The following is an 18654-nucleotide window of genomic DNA, read 5'->3' as shown; positions in this document are numbered from 1 at the left end:
CGAGATCGTGACCTGAGCCAAAGTCGGACGCCCAACCGACTGAGCCACCCAGGCACCCCTAAATTTTTTTTTTTTTAATGTTTATTTACTTCTGAGACAGAGAGAGACAGAGCATGAATGGGGGAGGGTCAGAGAGAGAGGGAGACACAGAATCGGAAACAGGCTCCAGGCTCTGAGCTGTCAGCACAGAGCCCGACGCAGAGCTTGAACTCACGGACTGCGAGATCATGACCTGAGCCAAAGTCGGACGCTTAACCGACCAAGCCACCCAGGCGCCCCCAGATGCCAATCTTAGTACTTTTGTTGCTCACAAGGCACTTTCCAGTAACTTCAACTATTGCCTCCATGGATGACAATTCCTGTCTTAGAGTTCTACTACCTAGACTACATTCACCTGAATGTCCCGTTGTTGTTGCAGAAGTTAACCTGGACCCCAAAATTAGGGAGATGGTAATAGCACGTGGTTAAACCTGTGGACTTAGGAGTCAAGCCCTCCAAGGTTTACAACTGACTTTGTACCACTTGTTAGCTGTGTAGCCTGTGGCGGGTTAGCTTATTACCATGGCCTCGATTTTCTCACTTACCAAAGGAGATTGTGACAGTGTTTATTTCCCTCCTAGGGTGATCTTGCAGATTAAATGAAAGACGGTATTTAAATCACTCAGGCACAGTACTTCCAGAGAAGGTGTTTGATAAAATGTAGACATTATTTTAATTTTTGGTAATACTATTTTGTCCAAGTAACTACATCATATATATATGTATGTACGTATGTATGTATGTATGTATGTATGTATGTACGTGTATGTATATGTTTATTCATTTCTGAGAGACAGAGGCAGAGTGTGAGTAGGGGAAGGGCAGAGAAAGAGGGAGACACAGAATCCGAAGCAGGCTCCAGGCTCTGAGCTGTCAGCACAGAGCCTGATGTGGGGCTCGAACCCACAGACCATGAGATCATGACCTGAGCCAAAGCTGGACACTTTACCGACTGAGCCACCCACGCGCTCCTCAAAGTAACTACTTTGTCAAATGAGACTGCTACTCAAGTCTTCCTTCTCTCACAGACTCAGAGGGAAGGTGTTTGGTAAATAAATTCATCTTTGTCCATGTGGAGGGGAAAGGGCTGGTGATCTCATCCTCTGGTCCAGATACTGCTGTTACTTGCCTGCCGGAGCCGTTCAAGACTCAGAATGTTCTCCACCTGCAGCACGCCTCGCGTGTACTTCTCAATGTAGGTCTCCCCATCGGAAGTGCCCTCGTTTTCACTCCTTGCTGCCATGAGAGCCAGTGTTTCCCGGTCCTCAATTTCCTCTGTTGCCTGAAAGGACAAGGCAATGACAATGCTTTTGTGTGAGTCATCTTTTTATCCAAACTGTGGTGAGGAAGTGATTTAGATGTTCTAAGAATTAACATATTCTCCAATACCTGTATTTCTTTCTTTCTTTTTTTTAAAAATAGGCTTCCTGCCCAATGCAGAGTCCAGTGTGGTGCCCAATGAGGGGCTTTGAGCTCACAACCCTGAGATCAAGACCTCAACTGAAATCAAGAGTCAGATGCTTAACCAACTGAGCCACTGAGGCACCCCTCCAATACTTGTATTTTGATATTTCTAAAAAGTAATATGTATTTTACCTTTGGTATATTGGATACTAATTCATAGGTGACACCACAGGAATAAAGTATATTCTTCAACGATATTCTCCTCTTCAAACTCTGGGTGAAACTCTGCCAGGAAAGGAAAACCGAATTAAGCGATATGAAATACTATATATGTTATTCAGCCTTTTACAGATTGCAGAAACATTATCAAGGACTACATTTTTGATGCGCATACAATACCCAGAAAAATAAAACCAAAAAAATCCTTGTCTCTGACTCTGAAGGACAACAGTGTCCAGCTGTCATTTGGGGATCAGATAACAGAATCTGCAGCCCATCCAGGGATTTGGGGGGCTGCTCTTCTCCCCCATGGGCAGCCTTGCTTTTGGTCTCGACAGGGCTGAATCAACGTGTCCTCCTCTCACAGGCAGAAGAAGGCTGGAGAGGCTCAGTTTGGCCTGTAGCACCTCTGAGATGAGACCTGGGGACGCAGCAGGGATTTATTTACAGCCCGCTTCTCATCCTGTTTTGTCACTATCCTGCTGGGATTTGTCACTTAACCTATTTCGAACAGTGAAATGTCATTGCCCTACTGCCTCCTAGGATGATGCGTTTCAAGTCGGCCAAGGCAGAGAGCCCTCTGTTGGGTGACATTTACCTCTGCTCTCTTTATGCCCCATTATGTTGGGTCAACGAGAATCAGGCTGTAACCTGGCTAGTGTGGGAAGCACTTGCACTTCACCACAAAACCCTACCCTGTGACAGGAGGAAGGGACTTCAAGCTCATGAAGGCAACGGCAGAATCAGGCCCCATTACTACCTGTTTGTTGTAAATATTGGCCGCAATCCGTTTTCGTAATACTAACTCCATAGCAGCTGGGTGGCTGAGCTGCACCGTGGTTTTCACTATGAGGTAAATCCTTTCATTCTGCGGCGTGACCCTATTCAGGTGAACGGAATCATGCACTGAGGAGTCCCAAGAGGCTGTGGCTGAAACCTAAGGACGGGAGAAGGGGGAGGCGGAAAGAGACACGGCTCAGGGGTGCACATGTACACCATGCATGGAAATAAACGCAGCCCCACCGAGTCATACACGTTCCTCCTCCCCTCTTCTGAGCGACAACACACATTCTGCTTTTCCAAGTTGCCCAGTCCTCTCCCCCAGTGCAGACCACGGCAGCTTCGTGCGAAGAGAGGCCCTTGGGCTGTGCACTAACCGGAAGCCCACGAACAGAGGCTTAGGGCTCAATTACCTCCTCGTCGCTGTGCTTTATGATGGGCAGGTAGAAAAACTGGCTGCCGTGCTCCTTGGGCAGGATGGAGTTCACACCGGACGCGTGGGGGCCCACGAGCTGCTCGTTGGCACTGAGGTCATCCGCTGACCAAATCCAGGGCACAGAAACAGAAGTGGAAGGAAAAGTCATTTTTTAAGCAGGCGCCAACATTTTTAAAATGTGTTTCCCACTGATGAAGTTTGCAAGTAACACATTTTCATTTCTTTCCTTTCTTACCCCACAGTTGAAACAGAGACTCCAAAACTCACAATAGCTTGTATCCTTTGCAGGGATAACTAGGAGACAGGGACTCCTAGGGACAGTCCTTTGCAGGGACTTTGCAGGGACAACTAGGAGAGCTAAAAAGGGACCCTGTGAATCTCTGATAAAATGGGCAAATATATCCCATAGGCAGTCCTAGGAGCAAATATTTTCCCTACAGACACACACCTGAAACTTTGCTTTCTGATGTCAATTCCTTGTGTAACCTGGGGTTAGGCTTGTGTCCTACTTACATACCTGACACACGATTAGAGACTGGAACAGCTAAATTAGCAATTTAGAATCAAAATTCTGTGGGGTGCCTGGCTGGCTCAGTTGGTTAAGTGTTCGACTCTTGGTTCTGGTTCAGGTCATGATCTCGTGGTTCATGAGTTCGAGCCCTGCTTTGGGTTCTGTGCTGGTGGCATGGAGGCTGCTTGGGATTCATTCTCTCTCTCTCTCTCTCTCTCTCTCTCTCTCTCTCTCTCTCTCTCTCTGCCCCTTCCCCACTTGCACTCTCTCTCAAAATAAATAAACTTAAAAAAAAAAAAAAGATTCAAAGTTCTGACTACTTGGGAGAACTACGAGGATCACCTTCCTCCAGAGCCCTACGCCATGTGGGATTCACCCTTCACAGATTTCTGTAAGTGATTGTCCAACCTTTGCTCTTATCCCCCCAAGAACAGAGAACTCACCACTTCATGAGGCACGCATTTTACTTCCAGACTTAAAACAAAATAAAACAAAACAAAAAACCTCTTCATATGAAGAGCCAAAGCCAACCTCCCTGGGTCTTCCCTCCAAAAAAAGAGGTTTCCAGGCTGTGTTCTAAGATTCTGGGGGCCGTGTCAAAGAGCCTACCTGAGCCTACCTACCTCCCCACTTGGCAACTCTGCTTTTATCTTCTACAAAAGGGGCTCCATTTAAGATTGCACTCTGAAGATGGATTTTACTGCTAAAATACTTGAATACAAGAACTTGAATACTTGAATACAAGAACCATCATTCTTGGTTCACACAGGTTTGGTCTAATTGCCATAGTAAAGAACAACCCTCAATGCAAGGTTATAGTGTAATCACATTCTGATATCAATACTATTGGGGGTGGGGAGCAAATGGCACTAGTTAGAAATGCAGATTCCTAGGCCATTGCAAAGTTTCAAAATTCAGAATCTCTGTAGGTGATTACCTTCTCAGGTAACTCCTATGTCCTATGTCCATTAATGTCTCTAAACCATAACTGTTTTAATGTGTGGTTTTTTTTTTTTTGTTTGTTTGTTTGTTTTTGAAGTAGGGTTCATGCCCAGTGCGGAGCCCAATGTAGAGCCCAACATGGGGCTTGAACTCGAGACCCTGAGATCAAGACCTGAGCTGCACCAAGAGTCAGACACTTAACTGACTGAACCACTTGGTGCCCCAGTTTTAACGTTTTCGTGTGTAGTTTTTAACCTCTTGGTACTCTCTTTTAAACTGTGCACTCCTCTGTGGGATAACCAGTGATGCTGTGTGTCAAACTTCATGCATTTGGTCGGACTAAGAATGCCACCTAGACACAACAGACGAGTGATTAGAAAAGTGATTCAAGGATCCCAATCAGGTGGGTCTGAACAGATTACAAACCTCAGTTAAATACAAGAACACCTAAAGCACTGGTGGTTACTTACCATTCAAATCAAGGAAGAGAACCGGGATGTGGGTTTCCATTCCAGGTGGTGGGATCCTAAATTCAACAACAAAATTTAATCATAACAAAATACATGTTTTACATCTTATTAGATAATCAAACACCACAGAGGCACGGAAGAGGAGGAGAACTGCTGTGGAGATACAGATTCTATGAATGAAATATTTTCACATTTCTTGACGTCCCTGTCAACACAAATCATGAGAATTATGTGACTTCCATAAAGAACTACCAGTGAAACAAAGATTCTTTGAAGCTTTTCTAGAAATAATTCTAGTAATGGGAAAGAAGGGAAGGGATGCTGTTAAGAATGGAGATGGGGAAGGCGCCTGGGTAGCTCAGCCAGTTAAGCGTCTGACTTTGGCTCAGGTCATGATTTCATGGTCCATGAGTTCGAGCCCCGTGTCGGGCTCTGTGCTGATGGCTCAGAGCCTAGAGCCTGCTTTGGATTTGCGTCTCCCTCAAGCGTGCACTCTCTCTCTCAAAAATAAACATTAAAAAAAAAAAGAAAGAAAGAGAGAAAGAAAAAACAATGGAGATAGGGGGCAGGATCAGAACCCAGAGGAAATAAACAATAAAGACAACATTGAAAAAACTCACAGGAGGCGAGAATGAGAGACATATAAAAGGCCCAAAAGAGGGGCGCCTGGCTGATTCAGTTAAGCACCTAACATTGGCTTAGGTCATGATCTTGCCGTTCATGAGTTCGAGTCCCGCATTGGGCTCTCTGCTGTCAGTGTAGAGCCTGCTTCGGATCCTCTGTCCCCCTCTCCCTCTCTCTCTGCCCCTCCCCTGCTCACTCTCTCTCTTTCTCTGTCCCTCTCAAAATAAATAAATACACTTAAAAAATTATATATATACATGTATATGTATATATACATATACATATATATATGTATATGTATATATACACATATATATGTATATGTATATGTGTATATATATATATACATATATATATGTATACGTATATATATATATATATAAAGGCTAAAAAGACAATGAAAGACAAAAAAGACCAAAGCAGTCAGCGTTTTATCAAAAACTGGCCCAGGTGCATCCGAGTCACCTAGTGGGGAGGGCCTCTTAAAATGAAAAGTCCTGGGCCCATCTTTTCTCTTGAGAATCAGAATACTCAGGGTCAGGACCCACTGTACAGTCGAGATGATCTGAAGTTTGGAAATGGCTCAAATGAAGGTGAATGAGGTAAGGAGAAGGACTGTCTAGACAAGGCCTCAGGAAGCAGAACAAGACTGGGAATGAGGCGTCCATCTGTTAACACGTGGCCAGCAGACAGACCGTGTGTGTGCCCTACAGGATTCCAGTACAGCAGGGGGCTGTGTGGGGAGAAACATCAAGTTACAAATTTTGTGCCAGCAAATTTGGATTTTCTGGTCTCATAATACCATCGAATCCATTATACTTCTATCTGTCATTATGGACACAAATAACATCACTGATGTTTCTACGCCTACCCTAAAGACACGATCTGGGCGTGTATATTCTCTGTTCAAAAGCAATCCAATTTCTCCTAAATGCCTAGGACACATTCCTTTTTTTTAATGTTTATTTTTTTTTATTTTTGAGAGAGAGTGAGAGTAGGGGAGGGGCAGAGAGCGACTCGGGGGCACAGAGGATCGGAAGTGGCCTCTGTACTGACAGCACAGAGCCTGATGCGGGGTTTGAACTCACAAACTGTGAGATCATGACCTGAGCCAAAGTTGGAAACTTAACCAGCTAGGCCAGTCAGGAACCCCTAGGACATATTCTTGTAAAAAGAACGAGAATGAGAATAAGCAGCAGCAGGAGCTACTATTTAACAAATGGGCGCCATGGACAACGTATTTTTAATATATTAACTCTAATTCTTACAACAGTCCAAAAAAAAAAAAAAAAAAGGAGGTCCGTTAATAGATTAGAAATAAAGCCTCAGAGAAGTTAATGAAATTGAACACTTAAAAGAGCTGCAGCTGGAAACTAAATTCAGATCTACTGGACTGCAGAGCCTAGGATACCATGCTGTTTCTCATGAGCATTGGGATGGAGTGATCAATTGACTGATCACTGTTATTTAGTGCTCGAGAGCTGGTTACTGTGTGTTAGGGACCAAACAGAGCAGGCACTGAAGGCTAATAAGAAAATATATTTTCTCCCCTCTCCAAATAGACCCTGGAAACACCCTTCTTTCAAGTCCAACTGAGAGAATTTCTGGAGATCAGGAAACCGTGTCCAAAATGCTCATGTGGAGAAACTAAGCATGGGGTATTTGGTTGCGGGCCAGCTAATCCTCACTCCCTGGCTTCCCGGCAGAGGAAGTTGGCTGCAGTGGGGGAGGAGAGAAGGGAGGGCAGCACCAGAGATGGGTGGTCCCTCCCTGGGCAGCTCACGTCACTTAGCATTTACTGTGACAGCCCTGGAAAGGCACTGGCACGCCTCTGGTGCTGGCCGGCCACCATCATGTCAGGCCTGCGTTGGGGGAACGGACAGCACTTACCAGTGAGCGGGCGCCCCGGGGACCCCGCTGCCCGGTGCAGGCACCAGCACGGCGTTTCTTTCCTCCGTCAGTCCCACCCACTGCTCCACAAGCCGGGCCTCCCGCTCCACGTCGTCCTCCGTCTTCTCTGCAGGACAAAATGAGGGGATGGGTGCCGAGAGGGGGGGGAAAGACAATTTCCAAATTTATTTTTATTTTAAAAAATGTTTGTTTACTTTTGAGAGAGAGAGTGAGCATGTGTGGGAGCAGGGGAGGGGCAGAAAGGGAGAGAGAGAATCCCAAGCAGGCACAGCACTGTCAGCCCAGAGCCCAATGCAGGGCTCGAACTCACAAACCGTGAGATCATGACCTGAGCCGAAGTTGGACGCTCAAGCCACCCAGGCACCCCGACAATTTCCAAATTTAAAATAAATAGGTTTTCATTCGGTAACATTCCCCAAGTGGCTTAAACATCCATGATGTTCCAAAAAAGGACATGAGGCTTCGAAGCTCCAGCCTGAGCACCTAGACAAGCTCTCAGGGGCCAGGACTCTCGCCTGATGGGCCATCAGGAAGGGACGCAGAAACAGCCTTGGGACAGGGATGAGAATACAGGTTGTTTTTCCTGGTTCTGTAGTTGGGGGAAGTTGTTCACAGAAGAGTCTGGGCTTCCTAATGAGTCAAAAAGGGGTAATACAAGTTATGTCTACTTCACACGCTTCTTGGAAGGAGCCAATGAAATGATGGGTGTGACACCGTCTCATAAAACTATACACTACTTTACAGATGACTGAAACCCCCAACATATGCACTCTCTACGACTAACTTCATTGTCCTTCACGCTTGTTAGGAAAGAGATTTTATTTAATATATTTTGAAGTCCTTGAATTCATAATTCAACTCTGCAGCTACAAAGGTGTAGTCAAAGTGAGCTGACATTAGCAGGCCGAGCTTGTACACAAACTGATGCCAAGAATGTTGAGCCAAGGGGCGCCTGGGTGGCTGAGTCAGTTAAGCATTCCACTTTGGCTCAGGTCGTGATCTCACGGTTTGGGAGTTTGAGCCCCACGTCGGGCTCTGTGCTGACAGCTCGGAGCCTGGAGCCTTCTGCTTTGGTTTCTGTGTCTCCCTCTCCCTCTGTCCCTCCCCCACTCTCATTCTGTCTCTCTCTCTCTCTCTGTCTCTCTGTCTCTGTCTCTCTCTCTCAAAAATAGGGGCACCTGGGTGGCTCAGTTGTTTACACGTCAGACTTTGGCTCAGGTCATGATCTCACAGTTCGTGGGTTTGAGCCAAACATCAGGCTCTGTGCTGAGGGCTTAAAGCTTGGAGCCTGCTTCGGATTCTGTGTCTCCCTCTCTCTCTCTGCCCCTCCCCTAATGAATGCTCTGTCTCTCATGCTCTGTCTCTGTCTCTCAAAAATAAATAAAAAACACGAAAAAAATTAAAAATGAATGAATGAATGAATGAATAAATAAGTATTAAAAATAAAAAGAATGTTTAGCCAAGATTTTTTATTGAGGGGGAGCTTTTGCTAACCTCTACCTGAAATGGATAAACATTCATAATGTGTCCTTTGGTACAGAACCAACCACAATGAACGGATCATAAAGTCAGGATGAGAGACTAAGGGTTTTAAGAACATACTTCTATGCTAGAGTCCGAGTGGCTGTTGCCAGTATAAGCAAACAATCCCTGGAGCTGGTAGCATTGGGTGGACCAGCTTAAGCCAACCTGCACCAGCTGAGCACACGGCTGCCACCCAAGAGGAGCTGGGCGCTGACCTGCCAAGGGCTGTGGTTTCAGACGTGACCCTCTAGCTGCCATCAGTCCCGGGGTCTGAGCCCAGAACACCTCATAATGAGATATCGGTGCTGACCGCATTTGCATTCATCAAAACAAAATTTGAGTTTATTTTTCTCAATTATTATTTTATTTGGTAATCTCTATACCCAGTGAGGGGCTCAAACTCAAAACCCTGAGATCAAGAGTCGCACAGTCCACCAACTGAGCCTGCCAGGCGACCCGAAACAAAATTTGAGTTTAAGATTTAGTGTCACAGTTCACTTAGAGTTTTGTGAATGCTTATGACTTTCAAATTCAATACCATACAAAATGATTCGCTAACATCTATAACTGTCACAAGGTAAAAAAACTACGATATCACTGTCCAGCTGAGAGGAGAAAACAACCTGTTGTCACTGTCTCGATGTGAAAAAGCCAGTCCCGGGAAAGAGTTTAATCTCACATACCTTTTTTATTGCTGACTTTTTTAATCTGTTCATCTAAGTATTCTCGTCGTTTGATGAGTGCGTCGGACCACCTTTCCCTCACAGAGTTTAAGTCTTCTTCCTGACATCAGGGAGGGAAAACATCTTCCTGTAGAGTGCACAGATGGCTATTTCTTTTTTTTAACAAAGATGTTTACATCGATCAGGAAAGTTTTCATTAGGAAAGGCCATTGAACATTGCTGTGTGATTAATATGCAAGAAAGCAAAGGGGTCTCAGAAACACAGCATGCTGATCGAGGAACCCGTTAACTCAGAAATCAGAGCCCCTGGATTTCCGAAAGGATAATTATACTTAAAAGCAAGAGAAGCTCAAGCTACGCCAGCTGTTGGGATGATTCTTCTATGGTGTGTGTGTGTGTATGTGTGTGTGTGTGTGTCTACGTGTGTGTTTAAATTGGAGCTACTTGTTTGAAAGATGTGTGATTCCAAGCAGAGACACCATGAACAGAGCCCAAACCATGTAACAGCAAATGGAAATGCAAAAAAACCAGACATCCTCATAGTTCATAGTTCAATGGCCTCATGACATATAGTTTCTGAAATGCAAAGAAGGGATGAGCAGAGAACCTTTCAAACTTGCTGCCAACATTTCACCTCTGATCACTACCATAAGGCTAACCAAAAGTCTCCCATGCAAACACCCAACATGCATTAGCCATGCTTTAAGGACTCCCAGAAGCAGCTGTTGGACTTCCCCGTGAACAACGTGGCAGGAAGCACACAGACAGCAGCAGCACGTTAGTTAACAGCGTCGCCGAGGTCCAAGGGGATACTGGTATTTCCTCGCAAAGTCTGTTTTTGTTTGTTTGTTTTCTTTCTTAGTAGAGTTCTGAGGGCAAGAAATCCACCAATTCGACTCAAAATGCTCTCTGACTTGCTTAATTCCAGTCTAACCTTTAAGACACGACAGTAAGAGCAGACACAGAGGACCTCTGAGGCTGTACCTGCAATGTACCCACAGTTTACATACAGGAAGGCTCACCGGGAAACTACGGAGAATCACCACAAAGACTAGGGACCAAACCCAGAAAACCTCATTCTTGACTTGCTGCCTGGCCTGTTACTATCATGCCATGTTCCACGACAGCAGACCAGCCACTGCTGACTGGGTACAAGTTCAGAGGTACAGTCCTCCCCCGCTAAACTTCCAGAAGAAAAAGCTGAGATTTAAATTCTCTAAGTTATGGATAATTAAGCTTGGTCCTAACGCAAGAGGAAAACTGGCAAAATAAAACTAAACTACGTGCAGAAAATGTTTTGCAATTTCCTATCTGGCAAGAGACTTTTAAACTAAAATGGCGTATTAGAACAATACTACTCTCTTGGAGGTGAGGAGAAAAGACAAGACTCTACTCAAAGATTATGAATGCATAATTGTACAAGTTGTAAAGTCATTAATTTAATACAGCAATGATGGGCTTGCGTAGAAAGTCTTTACAGGCTCATTCAAGATGGCATAGCGGCAATGCGGTATTCTGGTCATACATTTTGAACGGACAGAGAAATCTATAGAGAGAGTATTGTATCCCTGATTATGCTTAAAGCAAATCCAAAGCGAGTGAAACACTGCCATAGTCTTGCTCGATGGTCCTCCTTCCTCCTCCCTGCCCTCTGCTTGGCGGATGCCGGCAATTAGCAGTAGCTGTGCCCCATGCCACAGATCGACAGCAGCAGTAATACCTGATAACTATCCATATCATCACCATCCTCATCATCTCTCTGGTAGGAAAAAAATAAACACAAAGGACATGCATTTTGTTTCTCAAACAGCATACAAATAATTCTTTAAGCGTAGCACACGCATTACAATGGACAACACATAGAACACCAGCATAATAAAACATTTACATGAATTGCAAGAAAGGTTTAGTGGATTTAATTCACTCATCTACAATGACGAACTTGAGTTTGGTTTGGTTTGCTTTTAATAAAGAAAACAGTCATTTAAAAAACAAGAACTCTCTCATGGGAATAAGAACCAACATCATTGAGCCAGGCCTTACTCTACTGTTACGTGAATGGTGGATATACATCGCGGGGTGGGCTACTTGAGATCTGGACCAGGCTTAGAAAGACAAAATGGCAAAACTAGACTATTCCTTCACCTCATAGTTTAACCATGAGGCAGTCAGGGTCCTGAGGGATGAAATGATTTAACCCAAGGTTAAATCTGCCAAATAGTGGCAGAGTCAGGACTGGGAGCCAAGCTGCTAATTTCCCCACTCAGTGCCCTTTTCCCTGCACCACACCACATGCACTAAGGAAATCATGACAGGGGAAAGCCCACTGGGAGCCTAAAGGCCATTCACATACAAAGTTCTGCATTGTACTACTGCAACAAGAGCACAGTCCGCCATATTGAATATATGGATCCATTGTCATCCATTACTGGATATATTAGCATCACACCAATCAGAAAAATTGGAACTGTCCTAAAATTCAGAACTGTCCTAAACCCATGGCAATAGTTTACAGTAACTTCATAAACAATTTTGGCAAAAACATTGGGCAAAACAAAATCACCATGTTGAAAATAAATTAGGACTTAGTTGAGACAGTTCTCCTTAGACACAAGAATAAAGAAACTTCCATTTGTACAGAATAGCCTACATGGAGGCAGATTCTACTGAAAGTGAATGCTGGGCCATGTAACAATCTTCTTTGGTTTTTCTATGGCTATTGGAGGGTTAATATTCGAACAGGCAGTGAAGTGGTCTAGTCTTAAAAAGACAAAGTGTTTTTGTTCAAGAGCTTTAAAAATATAATTACATTATTCTCATATCTAAGTATGCTTCCCAATATGCTGATTTTAAAAAGTGCTTTAGGGGCACCTGGGTGGCTCAGTCACTTAAGCATCCCACTTCAGCTCAGGTCATGATCTCACGGTTTGTGAGCTCTTCATGAGTTCAAGCCTCACATGGGGCTCGCTGCTGTCAGCAAGAGTCTGCTTCTGGTCGTCTGTCCCCCTCCCTCTCTACCCCTCCTCTGCTTAACACTCTCTCTCTCAAAAATAAATGAACATTTGTAAGAAAATGCTTTAAAAATATAGTTAAACATATTCTCTGCAAAGACTGAAAAATCCACTCTTGTTTTAGTTTGGTACCCATCATTATCATTTGAATAACTAACTTATTAAATGCATGCCTAATACTGAAGTAATTTTTCTTTTTACTTTTTTTTTTTTTAACATTTATTTATTTTTGAGACAGAGAGAGACAGAGCATGAACGGGGGAGGGTCAGAAAGAGAGAGGGAGACACAGAATCTGAAACAGGCTCCAGGCTCTGAGCCGTCAGCACAGAGCCTGATGTGGGGCTTGAACTCATAAACCGCGAGATCGTGACCTGAGCCGAAGTCGGATGCTTAACCGACTGAGCCACCCAGGAGCCCCATCTTTTTACTTTTTTTTAAAAGATTTTATTTTTTAAGTAATCTCTACACCCAATATGGGGCTCGAACCCACAACTCTGAGAATAAGAGTCATGTGCTCTACTGACTGAGCCAGCCAGACACCCCCGAAGTAATTTTTCTTGACTTACTTCTTCACATTAATGAATAAAGTACATGTAGCTTGAATTTATCATTTTTTAAAAAGTTTATTTATTTATTTTGAGAGAGAAAGTGTGGGGGGGGAGGAGAGAGGGAAGGAGGGAGAGAGAATCCCAAGCAGGCTCCGCCCTGTCAGCTCAGGGCCTGATGTGGGACTTGAACTCACAAACCGTGAGATCATGACCTGAGGGGAAGTCAGATGCTCAACCGACTGAGCCACCCAGGAGCCCCACTAGAGATATATTAAAAGTGCAAATAATCAATGCTTACGAGGTTTCTCAAATAGGAACCTTCAGTCAACTGATGACCCCCTATTTTATAGGTCATGATTTAGGACACAGATTCAATGTTTTATCTAAGATCAGAGATTTATTAAGCCTTTACTACTAAGCCTTTACTACAGACGGGGATCCCAGGGAATTATTAGGCCTACTTCATATTTCTGGAGAAGACAAAAAAGGAACTGGAAGTTTGTGTTACTTCAACAAGGTGACCAAGAAGGCCAAGCTAGACTTAAGAATCCAGATCCCCCCACTCCAGGCCAGTGACCTTTCTACCACACCCTGTAGCCACCCCCAAATTTGATGGCCTGAGGGAGGGACTGATCTGGGACAAGAATCTACACCCAGTTTCCTACACCACACATGAGGAAAAGTCTGGGGGAGAAGCCTCCCCTCAAACAGCAGACTGTCCTTATGCCTTCTTCCATAGTCTCCCTGGCTCTGACAATCAGGGGCAATTTTGGCTTGGGAAAGGGAAGGCGATGTCTGACAAAGCTTTGCCTTCCTTAAGGCCTAGTCGTCCAAACCAATGTTCCTTTTATATTTTATGTTTTTATAAAGAGGTTTTTTTTTTTTTAATTGTTTTTAATGTTTATTTATTTTTGAGACAGAGAGAGACAGAGCATGAACGGGGGAGGGTCAGAGAGAGAGGGAGACAAAGAATCCGAAGCAGGCTCCAGGCTCTGAGCTGTCAGCACAGAGCCCGATGCGGGGCTCGAACTCACGGAACGTGAGATCATGACCTGAGCCAAAGTCGGACGCTTAACCGACTGAGCCACCCAGGCGCCCCATAAAGAGGTTTTTTAATGTTTATTTATTTTTGAGAGAGGGAGAGACAGAGAGTGAGTGGGGGAGGGGCAGAGAGAGGGGGCCAGAGGATCTGAAGCAGGCTCTGAACTGTCAGTGCAGAATCCGACATGGGGCTCAAACGCACGAACAGTAAGATCATCACCTGAGCCGAAATCAAGAGTCAGACGCTTAACCGACTGAACCACCCAGGCCCCCTGCCAATGTTCCTTTGAGCTTTCAGAGAAGTCTCCGCCTGAATGCCAGCCAGGGAGCTGAAGGAAGCTGAGATGAAAGGTGGATCATTCTCCAGATGGGCGGCTTCTGCCCAGACCCCACAGAGAAACGTTTTCTTCTGTTACAACAGGGAGTGCTCCCAGTCACATGTGGCTCACAGGAAGCCAGAGTTGCACGGGTGGCTTCTTCCAGTTCCTAATTCATACCCGCCTGTAAACTGCGGACTGAGTGAAGCACAGGCCTTCTCTCAGGCCACTGGGGGCAATTTCCTGATCTGAAAGTTTGTTCTCAAGGAGTGATGAGAGCTGTGATTGGTAGTAAGGAGACCAATTCTTAGATGTTCACATCTTTTACTTTTTATAAATATTTATTTTTAAATTTATTTTTTAAATCTTTTTTTTATGTTTGTTTATTTTTGAGAGAGAGAGAGAGACAGAGTACAAGCCGGGGAGGAGCAGAGACAGAGGGAGACACAGAATCCAAAACAGGTTCCAGGCCCTGAGCTGTCAGCACAGGGCCCGATGTGGGGCTCAAACTCATGCACTGTGAGATCGTAACCTGAGCCAAAGTCAGAGGCTTAACTGACTGAGCCACCCAGGCGCCCCTTAAATTTATTTTTAGAAGTAATCTCTATACCCAAGGTGGGGCTCGAACTCATGATCCAAAGATCAAGAGTTGCATGCTCCCCCAACAAAGCCAGCCAGGGGCCCTCCTATCTTTTAATTTTTAAAAAAGAGAACAGAAGATTTAGTAAGGGGGGATTTAATGGACAAAAACGACTGTGAAGACAACTTTTAATTTAAATAAAGAAAAAAAAAGAAGGCTTTCAAAGAACTGTTTAATTATGCCTGTGCATGGGGCGATTTTATAGTAACAAAAGTGGATCAGGCCAGGCAGCCATGCCAAATACCCGACATAACATAACTGGGGCCAGATATAAAATCCACCTAAAGTAAATGAGTAAGATAGCATTCATACGTGTGCTTATAAATAAAATTATTATTAATCAACACAAAACCAATATAGTATTTTAAGTCTAGTAAAAAGGATGCAAATGTGAGGGGAAGGGTGTAGACATAAGGCCAAGGCAAGGAGTTCTGTCACATTCCTCAAAGGTCTCCATCACCGACTGCCTTAGTTCTTCATGAACCAATCTTCGTTAAATACCGCTTCAGCTCGGCTTGTCTTACCTGGTAACTGTCCAGCCCTCTCTGCAGCTTGGTGGACCGGGCAGTGACACAGCCAATGGACACAGACAAGATGGCTTCCACCATGAGCGGCAGTGTCCCTGAATGCTGCACCGGTTTCACGGTGACTTGTACCCTCCGGGAATGACCCTGCAGAGGTCAGGGGTGGGATGGGAGGGGCGCGATGCAGCAGTGGGCACCAGGGATGGGAACGGTGAGGGATGGAGGGAAGAGGAACGGGGAACACAGAGGCAGATAATTAGAAAACTCCCAGAAACGGTGTGTTACGAGTGGGACGAAAAAGGACACACGAAACAGACAAAAACAAGCCGGGTACCTGTCTGAGTTGAAAGATGCCCCCTGTGTTGACATCTTTGGCCTGGTGGAGTTCCACTGCAGCGTATTCCCCTAGCTCGTTCAATTCCAATATGGAAATCCACATTTCTACTCTTCGAGTTACCTCATTCCACCTGCAAAATCACATTCCCATGAACAACGGTGTCACTGCCCAGGACGTTATGAATAACAGGAAAAGAGTCACCATCCACTGAGCACTTTCTATGGGCTGGGCACTGTGCTACGTATGTCATATAGATTTTCTTTTTTTTCTTTTTAGTTTTATTTATTTATTTTGAGAAAGAGAGAGAGCATGAGCAGGGGAGGGGCATAGAGAGAGAATCCCAAGCAGGCTCCTGATGAACGAACTCATGAACCGTGAGATCATGACTTGAGCTGAAATCAGGATTCGGATGCTTAACCAGCTGTGCCACCCAGGTGCCCCCAAGGCTGGTTTTATTTCCCCAGGTGGGAACACAGCTGTTTTAGTCCTGTTTCTCAAAAGGATTTGCCTTTCCCCACACTGAATGTCTTCAATGACTGCTAGTCCCTTTTATCGTTCCCATTTCACAAAGGAGGACACAGGCCTGGGGACCCCTGCTCTTAGCCTCCGTGTTAGTGCCAGCCTTGACCCTGCACCCAGCTCAGCCAAGTACAAACCTGTCATGCAACGTTCTTGTCTTCGCATGAAGAGAGTCGACTTCCCAGATGGAGCTGCCGTTCCCAGCGCAGCGGTGGCCCCACACCTCAATGGCCAGGGCTCCATCTGACAGGAACTCCAGGAGCTCTTCTGTCACGGTCACCACGTAGTCCTGGGATAAGCGGAGGCAAGGAAAGAGTGACAAGGATCACGCATAAAGCAATTGGGTGAAATTTCCATTTTGCCTTTTAGCCTCATAGAGATTCACTTTGGAGGTTGTTAGTCTGATCCCAACCTTAAAACCACCTGTGCGGTTTTCAAGACCCAGAACATTAGTTCTGGAAGGGGCAGGAAGAGGTGATTTAATGCAATTTCTTTCTTTAGGCAATGCGGACACTGAAGAAAGCAACCTGCCCCATGTCATAGAGCTTGTGAGATGCAGAAGTGAATCCTTGCTTCCTTACACCGGGTTCATTCTGGGTTCTGAAGGACCACTTGACCTCCTGCCGCCTTGGACTAATCAGCACATCATAAAAAAAGAACATCTGGTTGCTCCTTGCGATGGCGTGGGAGACTAAGAACAGAATTAAATTTCGTATGATTATTTTCATGGTTCTGTGCTCTTGCTCTCAAACTCTCCTGCTCTGATTCCTCATCATAAAATGCAGACAGAGGAGCGTGAGGGCATGAATGCCGAGTGGGCTGAGAGGTAGATCACCCTGAATGCTGTGGCAGGCAAGGGACCAAGCCATGCTTCTTTCCAGCAACAACTCAGTGAAATCTCAGGTGAAGACAACCCTGTGGCTCTACTTTCTAGAAAGACCTGTGCTATACTGACTTAATGTTCTACTACTTACCTTCTTATCTAGTTTATTTGGAGACAGAACCAGAATTTTACAAGGAAAACAAACTAACGATCAATTAGTACAATCTACACATTTTATTTTTTTTTTCAAACATAGGTTTCCTTTCTTTCTTTTTCTTTTTTTAGGAGACAGAGAGAGAGAGAGAGAGAGAGAGAGAGAGAATTCATGTGCGCGTGAGTGAGGGAGGGGCAGAAGGAGAGAGAGAGAGAGACAGCAAGAATCCCAAGCAGGATCCATGCTCAGTGTGGAACCCAACTTGCAGCTCAATCCCATGACCCTAGGATCATCACCTGGGCTGAAATAAAGAGTCAGATGCTCAACCAACTGAGCCACTTAGGCACCCCAACCTACACATTTTATTTATGAAAAAAACCCAAGGTCACACAGTGAATCCAAGGTCCCTGAGACTAGTGTTTCTCAAACCAGTTGTTAACCAGAATGTACTTAAAATTCAGGTTTCATCCTCCTACATGAAGAGCTTTGTGGATCCAAAGAAAGATGGGGAATATTTAAGAGTATTCAGACACAAATAACAAAAAAAAAAAAAAATTAATATGGGTTTTCAGAAACAGACTTGTGTGAATACAGGTGGAAAAAAAAGTGGGCCATTTATTTTCAGAAAAAGAAAGACCTGACAATCTTTACTTATGTGAAATTTGATAGGTATAGAACCAGAAAGAAAATTCACAATTTCCAAAGGAAGGGGTTTGGAGTATTTGTTAAGGATTGTGCAAGGAAAAACAGAATTACACAGAAGAGAGTCTGTCTGTCAAAAACAACCTGTTGGCAGTCTGATGTGAAAGCCAGGAAGGGTAGGTGATGGTCACAAGATGGGAATAGCCAACAGTCACCAAAAATTCACCTTGTCCATTTACATTTTCTTTAAAAACTCATATGCCACATTGGAAATGCTATGCTTAAAACACTATGCCATTAAAAAAACAAAAACAAAAACAAAAGGCTATTCCATACTCAAAAGAATTAAAAATATCTACAGCAACTTGCATGTTGAGAAGTTCACATAAATTAAAATAATGAAGTGGGAGGCATCTGGGTGGCTCAGTTAGTTAAGCGTCTGACTCTTAATCTCAGCTCAGGTCTTGATCTCTGGGTTGTGAATTCAAGCCCTGCACTGGGCTCCATGCTGGGTGTAAAGCCTACTTAAAAAATAAATAAAATAAAACAAAACA

At 44.5% G+C, this 18654-nt stretch overlaps 1 protein-coding gene across 7 annotated transcripts in view; it reads right to left on the bottom strand.

Moving 5' to 3' along the window:
• The window catches only part of KIF13A (kinesin family member 13A), a 215369-nt gene that overhangs the window by 18793 nt on the left and 177922 nt on the right, over window positions 1–18654 (bottom strand). For 4 of the 7 annotated variants that reach the window (XM_042985643.1, XM_042985647.1, XM_042985645.1 and 1 more), the window contains exons 23-33: window positions 16619–16770; window positions 15960–16092; window positions 15626–15772; window positions 11264–11302; window positions 9544–9643; window positions 7316–7442; window positions 4802–4857; window positions 2856–2980; window positions 2423–2599; window positions 1636–1728; window positions 1169–1321 (exon numbers count right to left, since the gene is read on the bottom strand). In XM_042985643.1, the coding sequence (XP_042841577.1) occupies window positions 1169–1321; window positions 1636–1728; window positions 2423–2599; window positions 2856–2980; window positions 4802–4857; window positions 7316–7442; window positions 9544–9643; window positions 11264–11302; window positions 15626–15772; window positions 15960–16092; window positions 16619–16770 (1302 nt within the window). The remainder of the gene's footprint in view (window positions 1–1168; window positions 1322–1635; window positions 1729–2422; window positions 2600–2855; window positions 2981–4801; window positions 4858–7315; window positions 7443–9543; window positions 9644–11263; window positions 11303–15625; window positions 15773–15959; window positions 16093–16618; window positions 16771–18654) is intronic. The other 3 variants (XM_042985644.1, XM_042985646.1, XM_042985649.1) reach the window with 1 other exon arrangement.

The sequence above is a fragment of the Panthera tigris genome, chromosome B2, assembly GCF_018350195.1.
Source record: "Panthera tigris isolate Pti1 chromosome B2, P.tigris_Pti1_mat1.1, whole genome shotgun sequence".
Classification (NCBI taxonomy): Eukaryota; Metazoa; Chordata; class Mammalia; order Carnivora; family Felidae; genus Panthera; species Panthera tigris.
The sequence above is the reverse complement of the archived record's forward strand: the minus strand, read 5'-3'. Positions and strand labels throughout refer to the sequence as shown.